Source organism: Heliangelus exortis, chromosome 16 (genome assembly GCF_036169615.1).
Source record: "Heliangelus exortis chromosome 16, bHelExo1.hap1, whole genome shotgun sequence".
Lineage (NCBI taxonomy): Eukaryota > Metazoa > Chordata > Aves > Apodiformes > Trochilidae > Heliangelus > Heliangelus exortis.
In genome coordinates, this window is record NC_092437.1 from 1924442 (window position 1) to 1945828 (window position 21387).

A 21387-nucleotide genomic window follows, 5' to 3' on the forward strand; every position below is an offset into this window, starting at 1 on the left:
CCTAGCCCCCATCCCTACCCCGCCGTGACACCTCCGGGACGCACCATCGGGTTCTGCGGAGTCAGCGCCTCCGCGGGAAACTCCGAAAGTTGAGACGGGAACCGGAGGGACGGGAGGGACCGGGATAGAGCCCGAGCCAGGACTGTGGGTTCGCCGAGCCCCACCGAACGCGCCCCGGGGACCGAACACTAGCAACAAGTGGCGGCGGGACCCCCAGTCCCGACCCCCCAGCCACGAGTCCCCGGTTACCGGGCTCAGGGCCCGCGATGGGCCGGGGGGCTCCCGGTGCCGCGTCCCCGCCCGCCCCATTGTCCCCCACCTCCACCTCGCACAACAAAGCCGCCCACGATGATGCCCGTGGACCCAAACCCGTCACCCCGGGCCCCCCCTCGACTCCCGGGCCCGGCTCCGCGGTCACCTGCACCTCGGCGGGACGCTCCGTCCAACGGGGCCGCGCCGCCGCTCGCCGCCGCTTGCCGCCACCCGCGCCCCGTCCGGCCCCCGACAGCCCCGCGCTCCGGTTACATGGCGCTTTAACCCTGCCCGTGCTGGGCAGCCCCTCCTCCGCCTCCTCCTCCTCCTCCTCCTTCACCGCCCCACGCCCGCCGCGCCGCTCGAGGGGGAGGGGAGCGAGGGGACCCGGGGTCCCCCCGCGCTCGGAGCCCCCGGGGAAGCACCCCCCAGGGCTCCGAACCCTCGATGCCCCTGTATCCCGCCGCAGCTCCGCATTCCTCCAGTGCCCCGCACCCTCCCGGGGCTCCGAATCCTCCAACCGGTCCCCACACCCCCGGCGCCCCATTATCCCCCCACATCATCCGTGACTTCGCATCACCCAGTGCCCCCCATCCTCCCCAGTGCCCCACATTCCTCCGGTGTCCCACATCCCCGAGGCTCAGCATCCCTTTCCCGGGGCTCCACAGCTTCCCTGATGCCTCGTTCCCCATCCTCTGGTACCGTCACCCCGGTGTCACACACACAGCCCCCCCGTGCCCGCCATCACCCCAGGGCTCAGCATCCCCCGGGGCCCTCGGATCCCCCCGTAGCTCAGCCCCCAGGGCAGAGGAACCCCCAGGGGAGAAGAGGCACCCGGGGCCAGGCAGAGCCCTCACCCCACCCTGTGCCCACCCGCTCCCCACCAGCCCCGCGCCCCTCGCAGCATGGGCAGACAAAGCCTCACAAGTTTTACGGTCGCTTTGGGCTTGTTTGTTCTCTCCCTTTTCCGTACAGACCCTTGCGAGGGCAGTGCTGGGGATGAGGAAAGCAGCCCGCGCCTCTCCTGCCCCAGACAAAGCATCCAGAGTCCACGTGGGGTATAATCTTCTCTGCTCACTTGCTATTACTTCTAAATCCAGCGCATAACTGTATAACAGGAGGGAGAAGAAATATGATTATTCTGGTGTGATAGAAATAAGCTTGCAGGGACAGGAGGAAGAAGCATGAGGCAAAGTACCCAGACGCTGTGGGAAGGGCCCAGGCCAGCCCCAGGCCTGTACAGCAGGTTCCCCCAGACCACCCCTCCATCCCTGCAAAAAGCAGGCATTAAAACTGGGGCTACATGTGCAAAAAGAAAACCCTGCAAGGGAACAAGAGGAGCTGAGAAACCTGGTCTGGATAAGCCTTCGGGTACACTGGAGATTACAGTTCAAATAAACACACATTGCATGGAACTAAAGCTAATGTGCAACTTTGCCAAGTAGATTAAAACCAAGCAAATAGATTTTGCTCCTGTTTGGTTTTCCAAATTTTGGAAAGCAAAATGCTTTTGCGGGTTGTGTTTATGGGAGTTCCTAGGGCACCGTTAGGGTGGAATTGGCCCTTGCTGCAAGCATCCACAGGCTCCTCTCCCTTTCTACAGAAACCTTCCTGCCTCTGTTGGCCCCGCTGACCTGCCATCAATCTCCCGCTGGCTGAAACGCCCTCTTTCTCTCTCTTCCCCTCAGTTATCATTTAATTCAGGAGAGCACGGCTGTGCAAAAGGCCTGGCACCAAACAAAGCAGCCCTGGGCAGATCCTGAGCCAAACCCCAACCCTTTTCCGTGTCTCTGCTACACACAACCACAAAGAGATGCTGAGGGTTTGTTTCTGAACAGTCGAGAGAGTTTGCAGTCACCTCATGGGACAGCAAAAGGTATCTTTAAAGAGGATTCCGCGTTTGGGCTCCCACCAGGGATTCCCTGCTCCAGGCTCTCAGCCCTTCCTGATGAACAGGGCTGGCAGCCTGTGCCCGGCAGGCGCTGGAGCAGCCCCACCACAGCCCTGAGGAGCTCTGGCATGGACGAGTGGTGGGACATGGCCCTGGGGGCAAAGCTCCTCTGCTCCATCACTGGTGCAGCTTCAAGAAGCTGTGAAGCATGGCCAAGGTTGCATGAGCAGGGCCAGGGGCTGCAGGGGCTGGGGGAGGGTGGGGACACCTTGTCACAGGCTGCACACCCTCTGCACACCATGGCACAGACACAGCCCTCCCCAGCACAGAGTGACTCCTGTCAGTCACACAGCTGGGCTGTGATTTGTGACTTCCACAAATACTCATTCCAGAAAGAAAAGCCATTTCCACCCCCAGCTGGCCTCCCTCAGCTGGCATTTCAAACCCATGGGGATGGTGACAGACCAGCTGAAAGAGCCACTCACTGCCACCAGAGACAGGACTGGCAACATCCACTCAGTCAGGCTCCCATCATTTGCTGTCTCTCACTTTGCACCCAGCTGTGAGAGTGAGGACCTGTTCCATGTTCTGTGAGCAACAGGCCTGGAGATCTGAGACAAAGAGAGCAACTGAGAGAGGGCTTGTTAAGTCTTCTAGCAGGCAGGGAGAAGCACCAGCACCATGAACTCACCTCAGACTGTTGGCAGCTCCTCTCATGACCCTGGGGCAGGAGGACCTTCTGCTTTCCCTGAAGCCAGTGACTATGCTCCTGCCGAGTTCAGGCTTGGGGGTTCCCATGTTGGGGTACACACAGCATAGGGGCTCCTTCATAGCCTGCAGCAACAATCATATCCACTCCCTAGGACCCATCAGTGCTGCTTCTCACCACCACTCCCCAGAGAAGATCTCCTGTCCCCAGCCCCTCTCCAGAGCTACCCACCAGCCATGCAGCAGCAGGGCTCTGGCTACCAAGAGCAAGTTCTGTCCCTGCTGTGGGGAAGCCACATCGTGCTGCCACATGTGGGAACACAGCCTCCAGCCTCCCCTCCAGCTGGCCTGCCTCTTCCCATCTGGGGGCAATTGCTGTTTACATGGAGATAGGAAGTGTTACCCCTCCTACATGGAGTTTTTAGCCCTTCCTGTGGGCTGGTCAGGACCACATGATACAAACCTCTAATAAGTTTTAAAATAAGTATCATTTATGTAACCAGAACATCTAGCAAGCCTGCAGCTACCAGTGTGTAAACTTCAAATGCAAAGGCACACAAAGCAAAATCTTCACTGCCTCTCTAACAAAGCTGGCCACAAAATCCTCTTCTTCCTAGAAAACAGGATACACCCGCTATAGCCTAATCTGAAGTGAGGAGGCCTCCCCAAACCTCCCTCCTGAGCACACACACTTTTATCAGGAGAAAGTGTGTGCTCCCAGAGTGCCTGCCAGCAGAGCCCCCTCCACTCTGAAATCCTGGTCTCAGAGATCCCGTTTGTGTCAAGCCTCTCCCAGGAAACTGAACCAACTCCTTCCAAGCTTAGGATAGAGAGCGACATCAGAGAAGAGGACGGTGACACCCTGAGACTTGATCTATTGGAAATATACAATAAAGAGCTTTCCGCAGGTAGCACTCCAGGTGCTGAGGAAGCTTTTTGAGTTTGGCAGGTGAAAAGGAGCTGCGCAATGCAGGCCTATCCTCTCATTCATTTTGGAGTGCACCACTTTTAATGCCCTCTTTCCCTTCATCCCTGCCCCCCAACCATTGCTTTTTGCTGCTGCTTTTACTTAGTATTCCGTGTAAGAATATTTCTGTAACTCGAACTCCTGGCCTCAGCTTCTGATGGCTCAATCAGCCACACATTCTGCATGAGAATGGTCTGGCACAGGCACCCATGGAGCTGGTGGCTGCCTGGGGACCTCTGCCTGGAGGGGCTGGGGACAATCTCCTGCCTGGCACCCCTGCCATCCAGACTGTCACCCATACAGTCCTCTTTCTATTCTGAGTGAATCCTTTCCAAAAAAAAGCAGAGTTCTGTGGCACCCTATGCCACACACTGCAGGAACAGCAGCATCCCAGGAGTTGGGACTGCTGAATTTCCTGGTGATTGTCTGAACAGGATGTTACCAGCACGTATCTCAACTTAAACTCTTCTTCTTGGATCCTGTCACTCAGCTTTCCCCAAGAATTTGGTTTGCTGCCTGGTAAATTGTTTAACGTAGTTGGCTCCCTCCTGCATGCTCACACAAGCCCACACGTGTGCACTGAGACCATCCTGAATTGGTTCCTAAAGCATCACCCTAGAAAGACACAGGGAAGGAAAGATCAGACATGGGCTGCTCCTGCACAGCTAATCCTGGTGTACAAAAAGTTGCCTCTGTCTTTGTTTCTGTTTTTCAGGCACACACAGGACAGGTGAAAGAATTGTGGTGGTTATATCAATGTGCAGCAATTAACTGCAATTAATGATTTACACGTAGGAAAACGTACATACTGTACACCACACTTTAAAGACAGAGAGGAATATCGTGTTCACACACTGGCATTCCATGCTACCCAGTCCATACAGCTCCCTGCAGGAGTTTTAGTTAAGATTTACTAGGTTTTTTAAACACAAGCCTATCCTGAGGCTTTAAACAAATCGATGTGGCCTGTTCACCACAGAACCTGATGAACAGTTCCAGTGTGAAAAATCTGCACCTTGTTTTAGAGTCAAATCCTGCAGGCACCCCACACGTAATTTTTCCACCTCCCCACCTCTCCTCAGTGCAGGGGACCAGTTCCACCCTGCGCCTGTGGAACAGAAAATCTCCCAGCTGGGAGGTCAAGGGAGAGGAAGTGTAAATGCTATTTCCAGCCAGACCACCAGTAAATATCTCTTAACTCCTCATTATTAGAGGTACTTTGCTGCTTAACTCCTTGTTCATAAACCACTAGTGGGGTATCTTCACAATGAAAGGCACTATAAAATTTCCTGCGCTCTCATTTGCAGTGTCGGTAATAAACCAGAACCTTTTCGTGCTGCTGCACTTTTACCTTCCCACAAAGGCTTTTCTGCTCTGCCCCTCTGCCCGGGCAGGCTGTTAACTCTTTCCCAGATAAAGCAGACCAGACACATCCACACTGATAGTGAAATAACTGCTGGAGAGCTTTTTTTTTCCCCCTGCTCTTGGAAAGCTCTGCAATAGCACCTCAGGGAGCAGGAGTCTTGAAGCCATCAGCTCCATTGTCCTCTGCCGGAACCCATCCAGTTTTTGGGTTTTGGATCCAGGCCTCGCTCCCCAGACAGGGACAGAAAGTTCCAGAGGGCGAGGAGGGGATTGCAGAGCCCATCACCAGCCTGCCCAGCACCTCTGAACCGAGGAGAGCTCCTGCTCGTGGGTTATGGTGAGAATCGGGTTCAAACGTCCCTCTGAAACCCTGAGACATCGGGACACTTTCTGAGCTTCCTCTTCACCTTCCCGACCCGAAACGCAGCCGTCCCGAGGAGCCCAGCGCCGGGACACGGGTGCTCTGCCCCTGTCACTGTCACCCGGAGCCTGTCCCGGGCTCTGCAATTAATTGCAATTAAGTGCGGGGGTGGCAGCCGGAGAGAAATCACACCCTAAGTTTCTAGTCCTAAATGGAATTTTCGGGGGAAAAAATACAAAGAGACACTTGCCCGATAAACTTGTTTTTTTTTCAAACAACTTACTTGCGGTTTTGTTGTTTGTTTTTTTGTTTTGTTTTTTTTTTTTACAGAAAACCAGCTTACACCATTCAGCAGCCGGGCAGACCTCAAGTTTAATCCTCCACATGGGGAGAGCCCGCAGCTCTCTCCCGTTTTGCCCGTAGCTCCGGCTCCACGCTTAGAGCAATCAGACCTTTTACTTCCCATGGAATCGATAAAGCGCATAAAATAAAATAAATAACTAAATACCTCCAGGGTGGAGGTCTTGGCAGGAGGAGGAGCACACACCCGGTGGTACCAACACGCACACACACACTGCAGCTCAGATCCTGGGGGTGACCAACCAGTTTTGGGCAGAAAATCAGGAGTCTGCCCCAAACCTTCCCCTCACAAATAACCAAAAACCAGAATTATCACTGCCGCACGCATTCACCAACGAGACCCGGGGTGGGTGACGGGGCACGGTGACACCTCCCCCCCCAGCCCTCCTCCCGGTGTCACGGTGCTGCAGGGGCTGGGGGGGGGGGTTCGAAGAGGGGTGATGGGTCGGGGGAACCCCCCGGTCCCTCCCGGTGCCGGTGCGGAAAGTGCGGCCGCCAATGCTCAGGCTGAGGGCGGCGGGGCCGGGCCGGGCGGGGCGGGCGGAGCCGCAGCTGCCGCCATGGGGCCGCTCCACTTCACCAGCGAACCGGTACCGGAGGCGGTCAGCGGCGACATGCAGAACCTCAACCAGCTCAGCGCACAGGTGGGGCCGGGGGAGGGGGCTCCGGGCCGGGACACGGCGGTACCGGGGGGAGCTGCCAGCCGGGGAGCCGGGCCCAGCTCAGGAACAGCCCCGGTCGGGCCCAGCGGCTCCAGCACGGGGCCCAGGAGGCTCCACACCCGCAGAGCAGTCCCGGTACCGGGCCCCGTGGGGCTTCCAGACCCCGAAGGAGCCCCGGTACCGGGCCCGGTCAGGCCCAAGGTCCCCGCCGGGTCCCAGCCCAGAAGCGCAGCAGTCGTTCCGGTTCCGGTTCTGGGAGGCAGAGCGCGGCCCCGTGCCCGGCCCCGCTCTCCCCGGGGTTCTGCCGAGCTCTGGATTTCGGGGGGGACTGCAGGGTGATGGGGCTGGGGTCTCCCCCCCGGTGATGGAGCCGGGGGGTGGGCGCTCCCTGCCGGGGCAGCCCGGGGCGGTCCCCGGTACCGGGGCTGCCGAGCGGGTGGTACCGGGGGAGCCCCAGGCATCCCCGGAGCCGCCAGCCCTGCCCAGGAGCTCTGGGGCCAGCAGAGGAGGAGGAGGAGGTGCTGCTGCTCTGTCCTACGGGCTCGGGAAACTTGAAAGCAGGCACTAAACCTTTAACTAGTTCTGTTCCTTCCCTGGTTAGTCTGGTTACCCCACAGGGTTGGTGGAACATGAGAGCAGATGTTCACATCTTTCCTCACTTCAAGTTTTGGGATTACACAGGCTGGAACAGCAGCTTCCGATTAGCCAAGACTCACAAAAGCCCCGTGCAGTGCCAGCTACCAGCTGCTCCAGCTCTCAGAGAGTCTCTGGAAAGCATCCACGAACAAATCCCTTCCAAAGGCATCTTGTAGTGCTAAGGACAGGGCTACCTGGCCAGCACGGGAGGTCCAATGGGACCAGTGGCCTGGAAGCAGGTGGAGCCTCATCAAGGTGGTCCATTACCACCCAAATCTTGGTGCTGGAGGTGGCAAGCTGCTGAGAAATGAAGGCTGCTGCTGCCCAACTCCATAACGCTGTCCTGTTTCTTCACAGCAATTCTCAGCACTGACTGACCTGCTCTTCCACTTTCTGACAGAGCCCAAGGAGGTGAGGAATGGGGAGAACCCCCAAGAGAAGTTGATGAATGCAGCTCTCTGGTGAGGAAGGTGCAGAGATAAGATTGTGTCTTTCTCTTGAGCAGGTAGAAAGATTTATGACTCAGCTCTCAGACTTTGCCATCATGAATAAAATCAGCTTGGGCCCCCTGAAAAACATTGTCAGAAGTATTCTTCTGGTACCTAATGGTAAGTGATACATTTGCATATGCTGCCCTGAGGCCAAGCTCTCCATCCCATTCCTGCATGCTGCTAAACCCTGGCTTCAGACCTGCAGTGCACTTGGTGTGCATGGTAAGTGCAAATGATAGCTAAGAATTGGCTTAGCTCAGAAATCCTCCTGTTGAAATATTCCTGGCTGGTGCCTCAGGCTCTGTATTCTTTGCACCCTGCCTGGACACACATTTCACAGGCTTGACTCACTGAAATATTTACCCATTAAATGCAAGCTCAACACCTCAGTGTTTGGGTTGTACCTGTAAGTCGTTCTGCCAGACCAGCACAGCCTTGTGTTGGCACTGAGGCTGTGCAGGAACTTCCATCCAAGTGACCATCTCCTCAATTCCTACACGGGAAACTGGCTTAGTTGTAGGCCGTGTAAAGGAGACATCTGTCCTTGCAGTCTTGTTTTAGAGAAACACTTCTGTGTCCAGCAGCTTCTCATTCATAAATAGTGGTGAAGAGAGGCAGGGGGATTCCCCTTGAATACCCTGGACTCCAGCACTTTATGAGATTACTCTGATATTGTGGCTGCAGTTTGACATGATAATGCATCAAACACGTCCACTGCGTGCCCATCCCATTGATCCTCCTTGTTATTAATAGTCCCTTGCCATTATCCCTCAGTCCTGGGCTCCCCGTTGCTTTCTTCACAGCACTGAAGCTGCACATGGCTGCTTCCTGCAGTTGGGCAGAACTTTCATCCCACTTCAAGCCATTTCTCCTGCCCACGAATAAATAATTCCCTTTCCTACAACTGCCCTGAGGATCTTTAACGTGGAACAGGCACTGTCTCCCTTCCCAGCTCTGGCCTTGGTGCTCTCAGTCTCATCACTCCTCTTTGCCTCCATTGGTCCCAATCCCCATGTAACTTTTCCTTTGGCTTGGGAGCAGATCACAGCAGATAACTTTGCTACCCAGACAGAAAGCCACGTGGGACTGGCAGTCCCTTTGAATTTATGAGACTCCTGCTCTTGGCTTCAGAGAACAGAATCCTTGTAAACTTCCATGTGCTGCCTGTGCCCCAGAACAAAGGAGGCAGGCGCAGCAGGGGAAAGTGTTATATGCACACGTTCACACCCATAATCCAGAACACAGCAGGTAGGTCAAATTAGTAGCCTGCCAGCCTTAACAGTTCTCCTTTAACAAGCAAAGGGTCTATAGGAGAGAAAGCAGCAGCTTCAAAACACAACCGCTGCTGCTGTTGCCATGGAAACCTGCAGGGAAATCTCGCCTGCTCCCAGGCACTCCCATACTCCTGACTTTTAAAGCACTGGGCATCAGCAAAGACACCAGCAGGCACAACTGCGTTTCCTATCTTGAGGACCTGTGGTTTGTTACAAAGCACAGGCCGGGAACCCAGACCTGCCATCCCAGAGTTTATTTGACTCAGTAAAAATCGGTTTGACTCAGTAAAAAGTGATTTTTCTTCTGTGCGTTGTTTATTCAGGTGCCCTGAAGAGGAATTTGTCTTCTGAACATGTCAGAGCAGATTTTATTGCTCTAGGTAGGTCACCTGACTTCCACTAAATAAAAGATAATTAATATTTATCACATATAGTAATCTCATATGGTTTCTTCCACAGGCCTCAGTGAAGAGAAAGCCAGTTATTTTGCACAACAGGTATTAATACACTTTTGCTTGTCTCTAAGCTAACAAAGTGCCAGTCTTTTAAAACTGAACTTTTAAAAGACTTTTAAACTTTTAAAACCCCACCATGCTTCTGAGGTGTGTCAGCATTTTGGGTGTTTTCTTCCAAACCAGCTCAGAATTTTGAACTGAAGATCCTCAGATAACTGATGCAGAGCACTTTGTTTAATGCTATTTCTGGTGTGTCCTGGCCTCTGCCTCGCTGGTTTGGTGATTCCTGCACTTTTCTGTGCCTTTCCTTTGATTGTTTTCCTGCTTTGCATGCTCTGAGCTCCGGGGTCAGGCAGTTATACCAACACATGACTTTTTACACAGATAATGTTACATTGAAGTAGTGTTAAAACAAAACCTGCAAGTTTCATTTACAGAAGTGACAAGGCAGATGGAAATCCTAGCAGGACTCAATCCAGCTTTGAAAGCCCTCCCGACCCCATTAGTTTGCCCCTTTGTACACCTCTGCTTTGGGCTTCTGCCATCAGTTAGCCTCTTCTCTGACTTGTGTTGAAGTCCCAGGTAACAAACAGAGACCTTTCTGCACTGATTGCTTGTGTCCCTTTGCTCCTGCAGTGGACAGTGAATTCCCCTACCCTGACACGCCTGGCTGTTGGTCAGACACTGATGATTAACCAGCTGATAGATATGGAGTGGAAGTTTGGAGGTAATAGAGCTAAAACATAAGCTGAAGGAGCTGGGAAACTCAACAGCAACTCTCTACTAAATAACTTTTTATTTCACAGTTTTAGCTAACAGATTATCTCCTTTCTCTTCTTTCTCACAGTGACTGCTGGGAGCAGTGAACTGGAAAAAGTGGGAAGTATCTTCTTACAGGTAAATCTCCCACATCAGAGGGTTCAGGTTGTAGTGCAGTTAAGGAACAAGCTACTCAGCATGTGGGAAGCAGGGGCTGTGAGAGGAGCTGGGGGAAAGCTGGATCCCCAGGAAGCAGCTCTGCAGCACTGCATCTGCCTCAGTCTTCTGAGTGCAAGTGCTGGCAGACAGCAGGAACACTGCTGGTGCTTCTCCTCTGAAGGCATCGTGTGTCACAGAAGTGTAGCCCACTCTGAAAAGCTCTTCAAAGAGCTCAGTCTCCTAAAGGTCACGCTGTCTCAGGGAGGGAGGGGAAATGTGGTCATTTGTAAGGACTTCCAGAGATCCTAAGGCCTGAGGAATCTATTCCTACACTTCCCAAAAAGCCTGTCAGACACGTTACAGAAAGCTGCCCATCTGAAACTCAGAGCAGAGTCCTGTACTTCTGCCTTGTCATGGTGCTCCCAATACAGGTTTCTGAATTAAAATACCTCTGCTTTCTCTTCCCCCAAGTTGAAGCTGGTGATTAAAAAAGGGAGCCAAACAGAAAACGTATATATAGGTGAGTTAACAGTTCTGGAAAAGAAGCAACCCTGCCAGGCTTAAGTGAACTGCTCTCTGGTAACACCAGAACAGCTTTTCCAATGTTGGAAAGTGTAACCTGAAATCTAAGACTTAATGCCTCTTTTTTTTCCTGCAGAGTTAACTTTGCCCCAGTTCTACAGTTTTCTGCATGAAATGGAACGGGTCAAAACCAGCCTGGAAAGCTTCAGCTGAGACTGCCTGGGTCTGTCCAGGATGTTTAATTTCTTCTTGTGGGCCTGCAGATCTGCTCTTTCCCACCTGCTCTTAACACCCTGATAAGAGAGGTCAGGGCTGTGCAACAAGTAGTGGTGTAACAGTTTGGAAGGACCCATCAGTCCTTCAGAACCTGGAACACTGGCAAGTGCCTACAAATCCACACATCTCTCTTTTTATACTGTTAAGAGAAATTGTGGTCAGAAATATGTGGATGCTTGTATTAAAATAGCAAAGAAATAAATCTGTTCCCATCCTGCTCCTTTTGTACCAGAACTTGATTTTGTGAGAAAGAGAGAAACAAGCAAGAGTTAAGCAGAGAGGGCAAGGAAAGCATCTAACCTGGTGAATCATTTAGTGCTCACTTCCAAGCCTGGGGATGCTCCAGACCCACAGCAGCAGAAATTCACTGCCCCATGGTGTCCTGCAGGTCTGCTGAGGGACAAGGAGCACCACAGCTCCCTGTGCCTGCAGCTGCTCCAGGTTAGAGCTGTGCACAGAAAGCCAGTTTCTGTGAGAAAGGTGTCACAGAGCTCCTCCAACTCCCAGCTTTACACACGGGTTTTTTAGCTTGCAGAAACCCCACTCTTTTTCCATGTAGTATTTTGTGCAGCCCTGCACGAGTGACCAGACCCCTAAAGGAATGTAGGCTGAACCCTGTGTTTGGGAAACAGCTTGGGGAGCCCTGGTGGCAGACCTAGGAAAAGGATTTGCATATTTATTTTCCCACATATCAGGCCATCCAGTAGCATTTCAAGCTTTGTGACATGATCACAGTAACTTTAAAAAAAACAAACAAACACTAACCCAGTGAAATAATGCCCTGCAGAACACCCCACCTCCTTCAGGGTGTCAGGAAGAGCTGTTTCAGGGAGGAAGCAGCAGTCCGAAGGGCTGCTCTCTGAAGACAAAAGGAATTTTTCTGCTTTACGTTTTCCTCTGCCTGCTCCTGTGATTTCCCCTTGCCCTCCCAGTGCCAGGGCAGCACGGCTCAGCCTTTCCCTGGCCGTGGTGGTGCCGGGGAGGATGCCAGGCCCAGTTATGGGTCAGGAATCCACTGCCTCTCCTCCTGCCTGGTTGGGATTAAGCTGCTGGGGGCTGACACAGGCTGGGGCTCGCTGACCCCAAGCAGAGGGGTCACCTCCATGCTGCTCCAGTTATCCCAGAGCAGCAGCAGAGCCTCAGTGCTGCCACCCGCTAGCCCGGGGCTCCCTTTATCCCATGAGGGGCAAGGCCAGCTGTGGGGAAACCCACTCATCCTCCCAAACAAGGCAACCGGGGGCAAGCATAATGCCAGGGAGACACAGTGACAGGGTGACAGACATGGCTACAGACAAGGTGACAGCCACGGTGTCCCTGCACCTCGTGGCCCCAGCGCTGCCCACGGGGTGATGGAGAGTGCCCGGCCCCCCACCCGGGGCTCTGCAGGGGAGGTGGAAGGGTGCAGCTGGAGGGGGCCACGTCCAGCCTGCCCGTCCTGCCCAGGTTTCCGGCAGCCCCGTGGTGCTGCCTCTTCCTCCAGGCCCAGCCAGCCGAGTGCTAATCTCTGCGGGACAGCGGGCGCGGGGGAAACGGGGCCTCTCGCCAGCTTGGGGCAAAGCTGACTGCACTCCTGCAGCCGTTTGCCTCCCCCAGGGATTTCTCAGCCCATTTCCTCTAAGGGAGGCCATGCTGCAGCCCCCCCTGCTCCTGCCCAGGCCCCCACTGCAGGGATGGGAGTGGGGGGGGGGGGGGGGGACCCAGGTGGGGTCTCCCGGCTGCAGCGTGACCCCAAGCGTGGGGGCTGCAGCAGGGCAGGGGCTGCAGCACGGTCGCCCCTCAGCACATCCAAATCCTTGGGCAGCTCCACTCACTGCAGTGGGACCCTCTGCCCCCTCGGGGACCTCTCCTGAACACAGGGGACGTGGCAGAGGAGCCCCGGGACCCCGTGTGAAGCATCCCACAGGCTGATCCCTGCCAGAGCCATACGGAGATGGGGGCTGTGCCGTGGGGTCTGTCCCATCCCAGCACAGGTTCAGTGCAGTCGTGATTCTCAACCAGGACAGATGCTAATGACGGGGGGGAGCAGGGATGGGGCACCTTTCCCTGCTGGAAACGCCAGTGCCATTCCCTTCACGTGTGTAGGAGCCCTCCAAGCCCCGAGAACAAAAGCCTCGGTGGCGCCCGCCGCCCTCCCCCTGCTCAGAGCTGGTGGAGCAGACTCAGGATCTGCTTCTGCTTCCGCTTCAAGCCCTCGGGCCGACGGGGAAGGAAGGAACCAGAGCTCGCTGCCTGCTCTGCCTGACCTTGAGCAGGTCGCATGGGAACAGCGGAGCTCCCGCGGGAACCCTCGGCTTTCACAGACCTCGCCGGGAGCTGCTCCATGCCAAGGGCTTTGGTAGCTCAGTCTTTATCCCTGTCCCAGCTTTCCTGATTGCAAATTAGGGCAACAAATCTCAGGACTGGCCAACAACTGGGAATGAGCCCTGGCAGGTGAGACAGAGGGAGAAGAACCAGCAGCCAAAAGCCCCAGGAGAATCCCAGAGGTCACCTCGTGTGCCTGCTCACGATGGGCAGGGGGGAAACTGCACTGCTGCCTCCCGTTCTTGCAGAAGGGGGTGGGGGGAAAAAAATGGTGGTGTCCAAAGCAGTGAAAATATTCCTAGCATGCCCTTCTCTCCTAAGCCATCTCTCTAGGCACTGCTTTGTCCAGGCACTCTGGGAACAATTGGGGTTGCTCAGCCAGACCGCAGGCTGTCGATCAGCAGAGAGAATGAATGCTGAGGCATAAGGAACCCATCTTCTCCCACAGCATCAGGAGGTGGCCACCAGAAATAGGGCCTGTGGCACAACAGCACAGGCAGCAAACAATTCCCAGGCACCGGTGCCAGTACCAGCCCTGAGCAGGGCAGCAGGAGCCCAGCAGAACGGGGTGTGGGAGGATCACCAGGCTTCCCCAGCACCCACTGTGGGGCTTGGGGCTGTGCCTTGGCACAAAGCATGTGCCCCGAGTCCCTGTGTGCCCCCACACTGCCAGCCCTGACCCCAGACCTGAGCACCGGGGCTGAGGAGGAGCAAAGACTCAGGGGTTATTTTGGAACCCAGCTTAGAGGGGAGGAGAAAAACCCCCAGCGCTGGGGGAGCTGGCCCGGCCCCTCACAGCACCCTGTGGGCAGCCTGATGTGCGACTAATGGCAATCAATTCCCTTGCAGCCACACCTTCCTCACCAGCACCAGATCCTCCGTGACACCCACCCTGTCCCCGAGAGCCACCGCGGTGCAGCCGCTCCCCGCCCTGACACCCCGCACAGCCGCGGGGCTGCTGCACCCTGCCAGCCCCCTCCGCAGCGGCTCCGCTCCCATTTCCCAGAACCCAGCTCCATTTTATGGGGCTGCTCTGTCCCAGGGGCATCGCTGCGCAGCGCAGCCGCCAAGGAGGTTATCCCCAGCCAGCCACCCATTTGAGTTGGCCATGGGAAGAGAGGGAACGCGGGGTTAACCCTTGTGCTGCTAACGCATCTGGCAGCGCTGGGGAACATCTTTGTTTGAAAGCAGGCTTTAAACAAGTCCCAGCGGTGATGGGCTGCAGCAAAATACCCGGCGAGGACCCCCCCCCCCGTGCTATCCCCATGCCAGAGCAGCCCCAGCATCCATAACATCAGGGCTGAGCTCCGGGCAGTGCCAGCCTACGGGCCGCCCGGGCCAGGTTTGGGGGTAGCAACCCGAAAAATGGCTGCGTGGAGGGACCGCGTATGTCCCTGCCAGCAGCCCAGCCCGACTCTTTCGCCAGCTTTGTTCCCACCGCGGGTGGGTTGGGAGCGGGTCCCCAGCCAGCCCGAGGGCAATCGGGAACGCGTTTCTGCGCAGAAATTTAGAGGCTGCAAGCAAGGTCAAGTGCCCTTCCCTTGCCATGACCCCCCCACCGCACCGGGCTGCCCAGCACCGCTGTCCCCCGGGGCCGGAGGTGGTCCCTGTGTCCCGGGGAGCTCAAGCCAGGTCAGCTCCGGATTCCCGGCTCCGTCGCACCGTAGGGCAGGGTCTGGGGTGGGGGCGTCCCTGGGCAGGTCCCCAGTTGCCTTCGTCCCTCACGTCACTGCTGAGCCCATACAAACTCACGGCACAGTGAGGAGCCCCCCGCCCCCCGCGGTGCCAGCGCGGGGCAGCAGAGGGCGCCAGAGCTTCGCGTAGCGACCCCCGCCCCGCCCCCCTCCCGCCTCCCGCCTCCCGCCTCCCGCTTCGCCCCCTGCATCCCTCCCCGCTCCCTCCATCCTCCGGGCATCGCTCCCTCTCCATCCACCGCGCCCCCCTCGGGGCATCCCGCCCTCCATCCCTCGGGATCGCTCCCTGCATCCCGCTGTCCCTCCCCCGGGCATCCCTCTCTCCCCCAGACCCCTTCTCCCCCCATTGCCCACTCCTCTTCCCTACGAGCATCCTTCCCTCCTTCCCTCCTCCCCTTCCCTGCCCCACCCTTCCCCTAATCCACCACCGCGGCCCCACCAACCCCCTTTCACTCCTTCTTTGCTCTTCCCGCCCCCCCTCCTCCGCCCACCCCCTACCCCCCCGCCAGCCCGCAGCACCCACAGTCCCTGCAAGCGCTTGTCCCAGAACAACCCGCCCACCCACCTCGCACCCGAGTGTCACCCCCAGGCCCCGCCCTGCCGAGCCACCCTGACCCGGGACCCCCAGTGCTGCCCCACAGCAGCCGTGAGCACCGGCAGCACCCCAGTTTATCCCAGTTTAGCCTCCGGGCTGGGGGCAGGAGCTGTGTCACAGCAGATCACACCCCCCTCCTCCGCTTTCCAGATTTATCAAAAATGTAATAAAAATGGAAACCGGCTGTCCCCGTTGCCACCTGGGGACACTGCCCCAGTGGGCTCCATCCCGTCCCACCCCCATGTGCCAGGCCGGGACAGCAGCATCTCGGGTCGGCTTTGCTGAGAGCACATTTAAAATAATAATAGGGAGAAGCATCACCTCGCTGGGGACCACCTCACAGCATGTGGTTACCCTGCCAGGCAGGCTGGTATTTTTAGCTTCCACTACCGAGGAATTGACTGTATATGTATATTTATAGAGATAAAAGTTACCATCCCACCACTGCTGTGGGGGTGTGGGACACTGGCAGGTTCCCAGGCCCAAGGCTGGCAGCAGGAGAACGAGACAAGGGGGCACCCAGACACCCACAGGATGCTGGACCCTTTACAGCCATCCCCCGGATCAGGCAGAGCCCAGTGGGCTGGCCCAGCCACAATCCCACTGCATGGGGGGAACACAAAGCCCAGGGGGCTGGAGCCCACGGAGCAGGTTAAAGAGGGGGAGCACATGCCTTTCCAACAGCTTCTCTACTGGCTCAGTCTCACATACAAGTGCATTCTGAGCACACAATACAGTTATTGAATAAAATTATGCTTTTTTTAGTACTTGTATGCATGTCGGTTTTAAGGCTCTGCCTAGAAACCAACCTCACCAGTTCCAGAGAGATGGGAGGGGAAAGCCAGGCCAGCCCTGGACCCCACGCTGTACTTGGAGGGTTGGGAGACACGTGGAGGCAAGCACAGCACCCCTGACACAGCAGCTCGCAGGTGGCACATCCATCCCTCACAGGTGACAATCCCATTGCCCTTTCCAGCCCGGGGAAAAAAAGAAAAGCACTCCTGGCTGGGGCAGGGATGCGGCAAGGGGGGGGCAAACTCTGCAGGCAGCCCAGGGGGCTGCTCCTCCTCTTCCCTATCTCCATCAGCCTATGGTGTCAGCTCTGCCTACGCCCAAAACCTCCTGCAGAGCTCTGCCTACGCCCGTAAGGACGAGCCCTGCCTTCCCCTCCACCACCTACCTCACCCTCCAGGCAGCACAGCCGGAGCACTGCAGGCTCCATCGGCACAGCTCGGCAAGCACCAGGCCAAGAGGCAGGACCCGATGAACACATGGTGCTCCCACCTCACCAGAGGGGCCAGAAACGGGTGGCTCTAATAACAGCACCGAGAATAAACGCAGCTCACTTACCATGGCCTCCCAACTCACTGAGTGCTGCTCCCCCTCTGCCTCCAGCTGCAGCCTCAGGCCCCTGGTGCTTCCCAACTGCCCCTCTGGACCAGCCCTGCCCCAGCCCAGCTGCCCACAGTCCCCAATCTCCCCCCCACAAGGGATTCCCTATTAATGCTTCTCCCTCCTGCAGCTGGTTTGGATTTTATCTACCACTCCCTTCCCAGCAGGATTCCAGGGGGCACAAAATATCCCCCCGAAATGTAGGATCTGCTGCCCCGTGATAGACAGCGTCGCTGAAACACAGTGCAACACAAAGGGCTGCTGGAGCTGTTATTGCTGCTGATCCCTGCGCCACTACACCAGAGCTGCCTGGAGCAGAGTCTGCCCTTGGAGCTGGCATCCTGCGAACCTCCCTCCCGAGGGGCCCCCGGCAGGGCTGGGCACAGCCCCCCACTCTCTGACAGACCGGCCGGCGGGCAGCGGGTGCTCCTGTGCCACCAGCCCCGGCGGTGGCAGCGCTGGTGCCATCTGTTCAGCAGGCACAGCCCCGTGTCACCATGTGCTGCAGGAGCCGTGCCAAACTGCCCGCACCCCGCTGAGGCACCCGCACGGGAACGGGGGTTTCAGTGCGGTGACCGATGACATTTCCAGCCCTGGTGAAAAGATGGGGGCACAGATATCAGCAGCACCTCCTCCGGCTCTGTAGATGAACCAAGTGGGTTGGGCGGTGGGTGCGGGGTCTGTGGGGGCAGCCTGGGGGGCTTGGGGGCTCTGGTGGGGGCAGTTTACCAGCCCACCCCCTGCCTGGGGAGGTGGGCACCTCTCAGGGTCCCAGTGGGAACAGAAACAGCAGCACGTGGCAGCGAGGACACAGCGGTCGCGGGGCTGGGAAGCCTCTCGCCGAGCTCCGTCCCGCTCCGCTTGCTTGCCAGTGAAAGGATTTGTCATCAGGGAGCTGATGAGTCCCTCGGGGCTGCCAGCTCGCTGCCTGCCCGCACCTCCTGCCTGGCGGGCGGCCTCCCTACGGCACACGGCTGAGGGCAGGCTGGCTCCCAGCAGCCCGGTGCTCCGGAGGGTCTGCACCCACTGTCCCACCAACCCCCCCCCGCTCTGGGGTCCCCGATCCCACTGCCCGGCTGCTCCGGAGCCGCTGCCCCCAAAAGGTGTTTCTGAAAGATGCTCGGTGTAACCGGGCCGTGCTTGGCACCAGACACAGCCACACGCCGCGGGGACAGGAATATTCTTTCACTGGGAGAACAAGAAGAGCCCTCTGATGGCCGCCTTGTCCCTTGTAAACACCAACTTGGAGAGCATCAAATTACAGCCGCTACAGCGGCTCCCGGCAAGATGGTACCGGGGCGTGGAAGGCTCCGTGCCTGCCCGGCGGGGGCTGCCCGCCGGTGGGAAGCACCGGGGCTGGATCGGTGGCACCGCTGAGGCCGTGCACTGATGGGCCATGGTCCCGCCGCCACCCCGACACCTCGGCCCTGCCCTGGGGTCTGCAGGAGCACCAGCCCCGGCAGGATCGTTGCTCGCATCTCCCTGGCTGCGGAGGCGGAGGAGGGACCGGGTGGGCACAGGGTGGCAGGGACAGCCCGCCAGCTCGGCCGCAGCCCCGCCAGGACACGCCGCAGCTCTTGGCAGCCGAGGGGGTTGTGCGGCATCGCTGAGCTTCCACAGCAGGGGCTGGGGCGGACCGAGTCCCCGTGGGACAAAGCTTGGTGTCCTGCTTCCATCCTCCCTCCCGGCGTCACGGATCAGGAGATGGCCCCGTTCCCTGCAGCCTGCGGCTTCTCTGCAGCCCCCACCTGCGGCAGGGCCGCTGCCCCGGCGCCATGGCGGAGGGGGGGGGGCTGCCGGGGAGACCCCTCTGCAGCAGGCACAGCCTGGCAGCGGGCGGGCCCCGGGGCCATGCGGCCGGCGGAGCTGCAGGCAGCTGCCTGCTGCGCAGGGCTCACCCCTCACCCCCCGCCCCCGGGCAGGAGCCCTCCCCGATACCCCCTCCCCCCGGCTTCGGCAGCAGGCAGGACCCACCGCTCCCCCCGGCCCGGGGCTCCGGCAGCCCGCGGCCCCTCTCCCCGCCCCGCCGCGGGGGTCTGTTCGCCTCGGCCCCCCTTGGCCTCTCCCCCTCTCCCGGCCCCGGCTGCCCACGCTGCGGCAGCTGCCGGGGGTGAGGGGCGGGCGGATCAGCCCCGCTCCGCTCCGGCCCCCCTGCTCTCCCCCCGGGAAGGGGGCAGCGGTACCGCCCCCCCGGTTCTCCCGGGCGCTGCCCGCCCTACCTGCCCGCCGCCCCTCCCGGCCCTCCCCGGGACCGCTGGCTGCCGCCCAGCCCGGCGCTGCCCGGCTCTCCTCCTCCTCCTCCTCCTCCCGCTCCTGTGGGCGCTGGCAGCGGCGGGCAGGGCCCTCTCCGATCTCCGGGGTATCAACCCCGCTCCGCCGTGCCCGAGCCGGGTCAGGCTGCCGAGGGGACGGGGGGAACGGAGGGCGATGCGGTGCGGTGCGGTGCGGTGGTCCCCGGCGGGGATGCTCCGGCCGAGTTCCCCGCACCCCCCGCACGGCGCAGCCATAGCAACGGCGAGGGGCTGCCCCAGCCCGGCCCGCAGCGCAATAAAAGGACGCGGGGAGAGAAAGAGCCGCGCGTTGCACTGGGCGATCTCCTGAGGGGTTGGCACAAACAAACAGCAACTGGAAGCAACTGGAGCCAATCCCCCAGCTCCCTTTGTAATGCTTTCTGACACAGATTCCCTCTCCATGGCTGACTTTGCAAGTTTCCCCATCCTCTCCCCTCCTCGCGCGGCTTCTTTCCATGAGACTAAATTATACAGGAGAGGAGGGACATGCTGGAAATCCTAGTGAAAGGGAAAAAAAAAAAAAAAAAAAAAAAAAAATCGGGCAGGTCCATGCAGGCGGTTGCAGTCTGGCAGCCTCTGGGGAGCGAAGAGGGACAGGACCTGGCCCCAGGTCAGAACCATCAAAGGCCGTGAATTTCGAAACCGCCAAGAAAGGAGCAGGAGAGGAGGGGAGCAGACCGGGGCCGTGCTTCTGACCAGCCCGCGGGGGGTGCTGGGACCACGGCCCCTCCACCAGCGGCAGCTGCTGTCCCAGCACGCAGCACCCTCGGGGATGAAGACGATGACTTCTCCTCCCCTGAGAAATGTCTTGTTTTGGGGCTAGAAAAAGAAAAAAAAAAAAACAAAAACGGAAAAAAACCCCAAGCAGATCTGGCCTGGTAGGGCCTCAGAGCCTCTCAAGCAGCTCCTGCTTTCCTGCCCGGATGGGGTAGGCGAATGGAGCCCTGGGGGGCACAGGGGAAGCCAGGGCCGGGGGGGGAGCAGGGTGGCTGCGGGCTGAGGTTTGGGGTGCCACGGAACAGGATGGGGAGATGTGAGCGGGACAGCGGCTCCTCCAGCCAGCCGAGAAGGCTCCTGCTCCCCACAAGCCCGGGTGGGTGGAGCGTGCTGTCACTTTTTGGTGCTGGGCAAGCCCGGCATCGCTGTCGCAGAATCGCTGCCTGTGCTCTGATGAGTCAGGAACCGCGCTGCCACGTTTTCCTCCCACCAGGCAGAGTGCCGGTGCGGGCCGGGCCGGTCGCGCTCCGCACCGGGATGCTCCCCACACACGGTGCCGGTTCGGCTCTGGAGCCACGTGGGTGGGTGAATCTCCGGCAGCGACTCCCCAGGGAAGCCCACCCGGGGCAAGAGGTCTGTGCTGGGATGGGGACACTGACCCACAACCCGGGTGCAGAAGGCCTGGCTCAGGCGGCGATCCCGGGGGACACGGGCATGTTCCTGTGCCTGCGTCCCACCTCCTCTGCCAGACAATGAAACACTGCCCTCCTTCCCAAGTCGCAGCAGAACAAATAAAGCAAGCGCCATATGGTGCCAAGACACGTTGGAAATGGGGCCAAGCCCAGGACGTAGGGGAGATGGCAAACCTCCATCCCCACCCCGAGCTCCAGCCCAGGACTGGCCCTGGGGGAGCACTGCACCCGCTCCTTCTCTCCCCGCAGCCACTGCCCCACTCCCCAGGCTGCTGGGCACGGCTCCGCATTTCAGCTGTGGCTTCACAGTGACTCACTCGCCCTCCACCCCCCCTGCAGTCTTGGGGAGCATGGAAACCGAAGCTGTCCTCAAGCCCTTTCTGCTAGTAAAGCCTGGGCTAGGACACAGGAGTCACCGCTGGACTGGGGTGCTGTCAGGAGGTAACATCCTGCCACAAAACAGCACATGTCCTCCTCCCCTTCCTCCAGAATTGCAAACAGGAGCAGAAGCTGCAGACATCTTGTCCCTTAGAGTCCCTGCGGTTCTGGGGCCAGGGGAGAAGCTTC

The 21387-nt window shown here is 58.4% G+C and overlaps 1 protein-coding gene across 1 annotated transcript; it reads left to right on the forward strand.

The window, feature by feature from the left end:
* The first annotated feature begins 6397 nt into the window (after window positions 1-6397).
* On the forward strand, window positions 6398-11355 carry COMMD7 (COMM domain containing 7). Its single transcript, XM_071759705.1, has 9 exons — window positions 6398-6548; window positions 7560-7613; window positions 7708-7810; window positions 9291-9347; window positions 9427-9464; window positions 10059-10149; window positions 10270-10319; window positions 10812-10860; window positions 10999-11355. The coding sequence occupies exons 1-9, from the start codon at window positions 6465-6467 to the stop codon at window positions 11073-11075; spliced, it is 603 nt and encodes a 200-aa protein (XP_071615806.1). The 5' UTR covers window positions 6398-6464; the 3' UTR covers window positions 11076-11355.
* Window positions 11356-21387: the final 10032 nt, after the last annotated feature.

Coding starts and splice junctions, on each gene's coding strand:
- COMMD7 (XM_071759705.1), top strand. CDS start 6,465: ATGGGGCCGCTCCACTTCACCAGCGAACCGGTACCGGAGGCGGTCAGC. Junction 10,320..10,811: donor TGGGAAGTATCTTCTTACAG/GTAAATCTCCCA, acceptor TCTTCCCCCAAG/TTGAAGCTGGTGATTAAAAA. Junction 10,861..10,998: donor AACAGAAAACGTATATATAG/GTGAGTTAACAG, acceptor TTTTTCCTGCAG/AGTTAACTTTGCCCCAGTTC.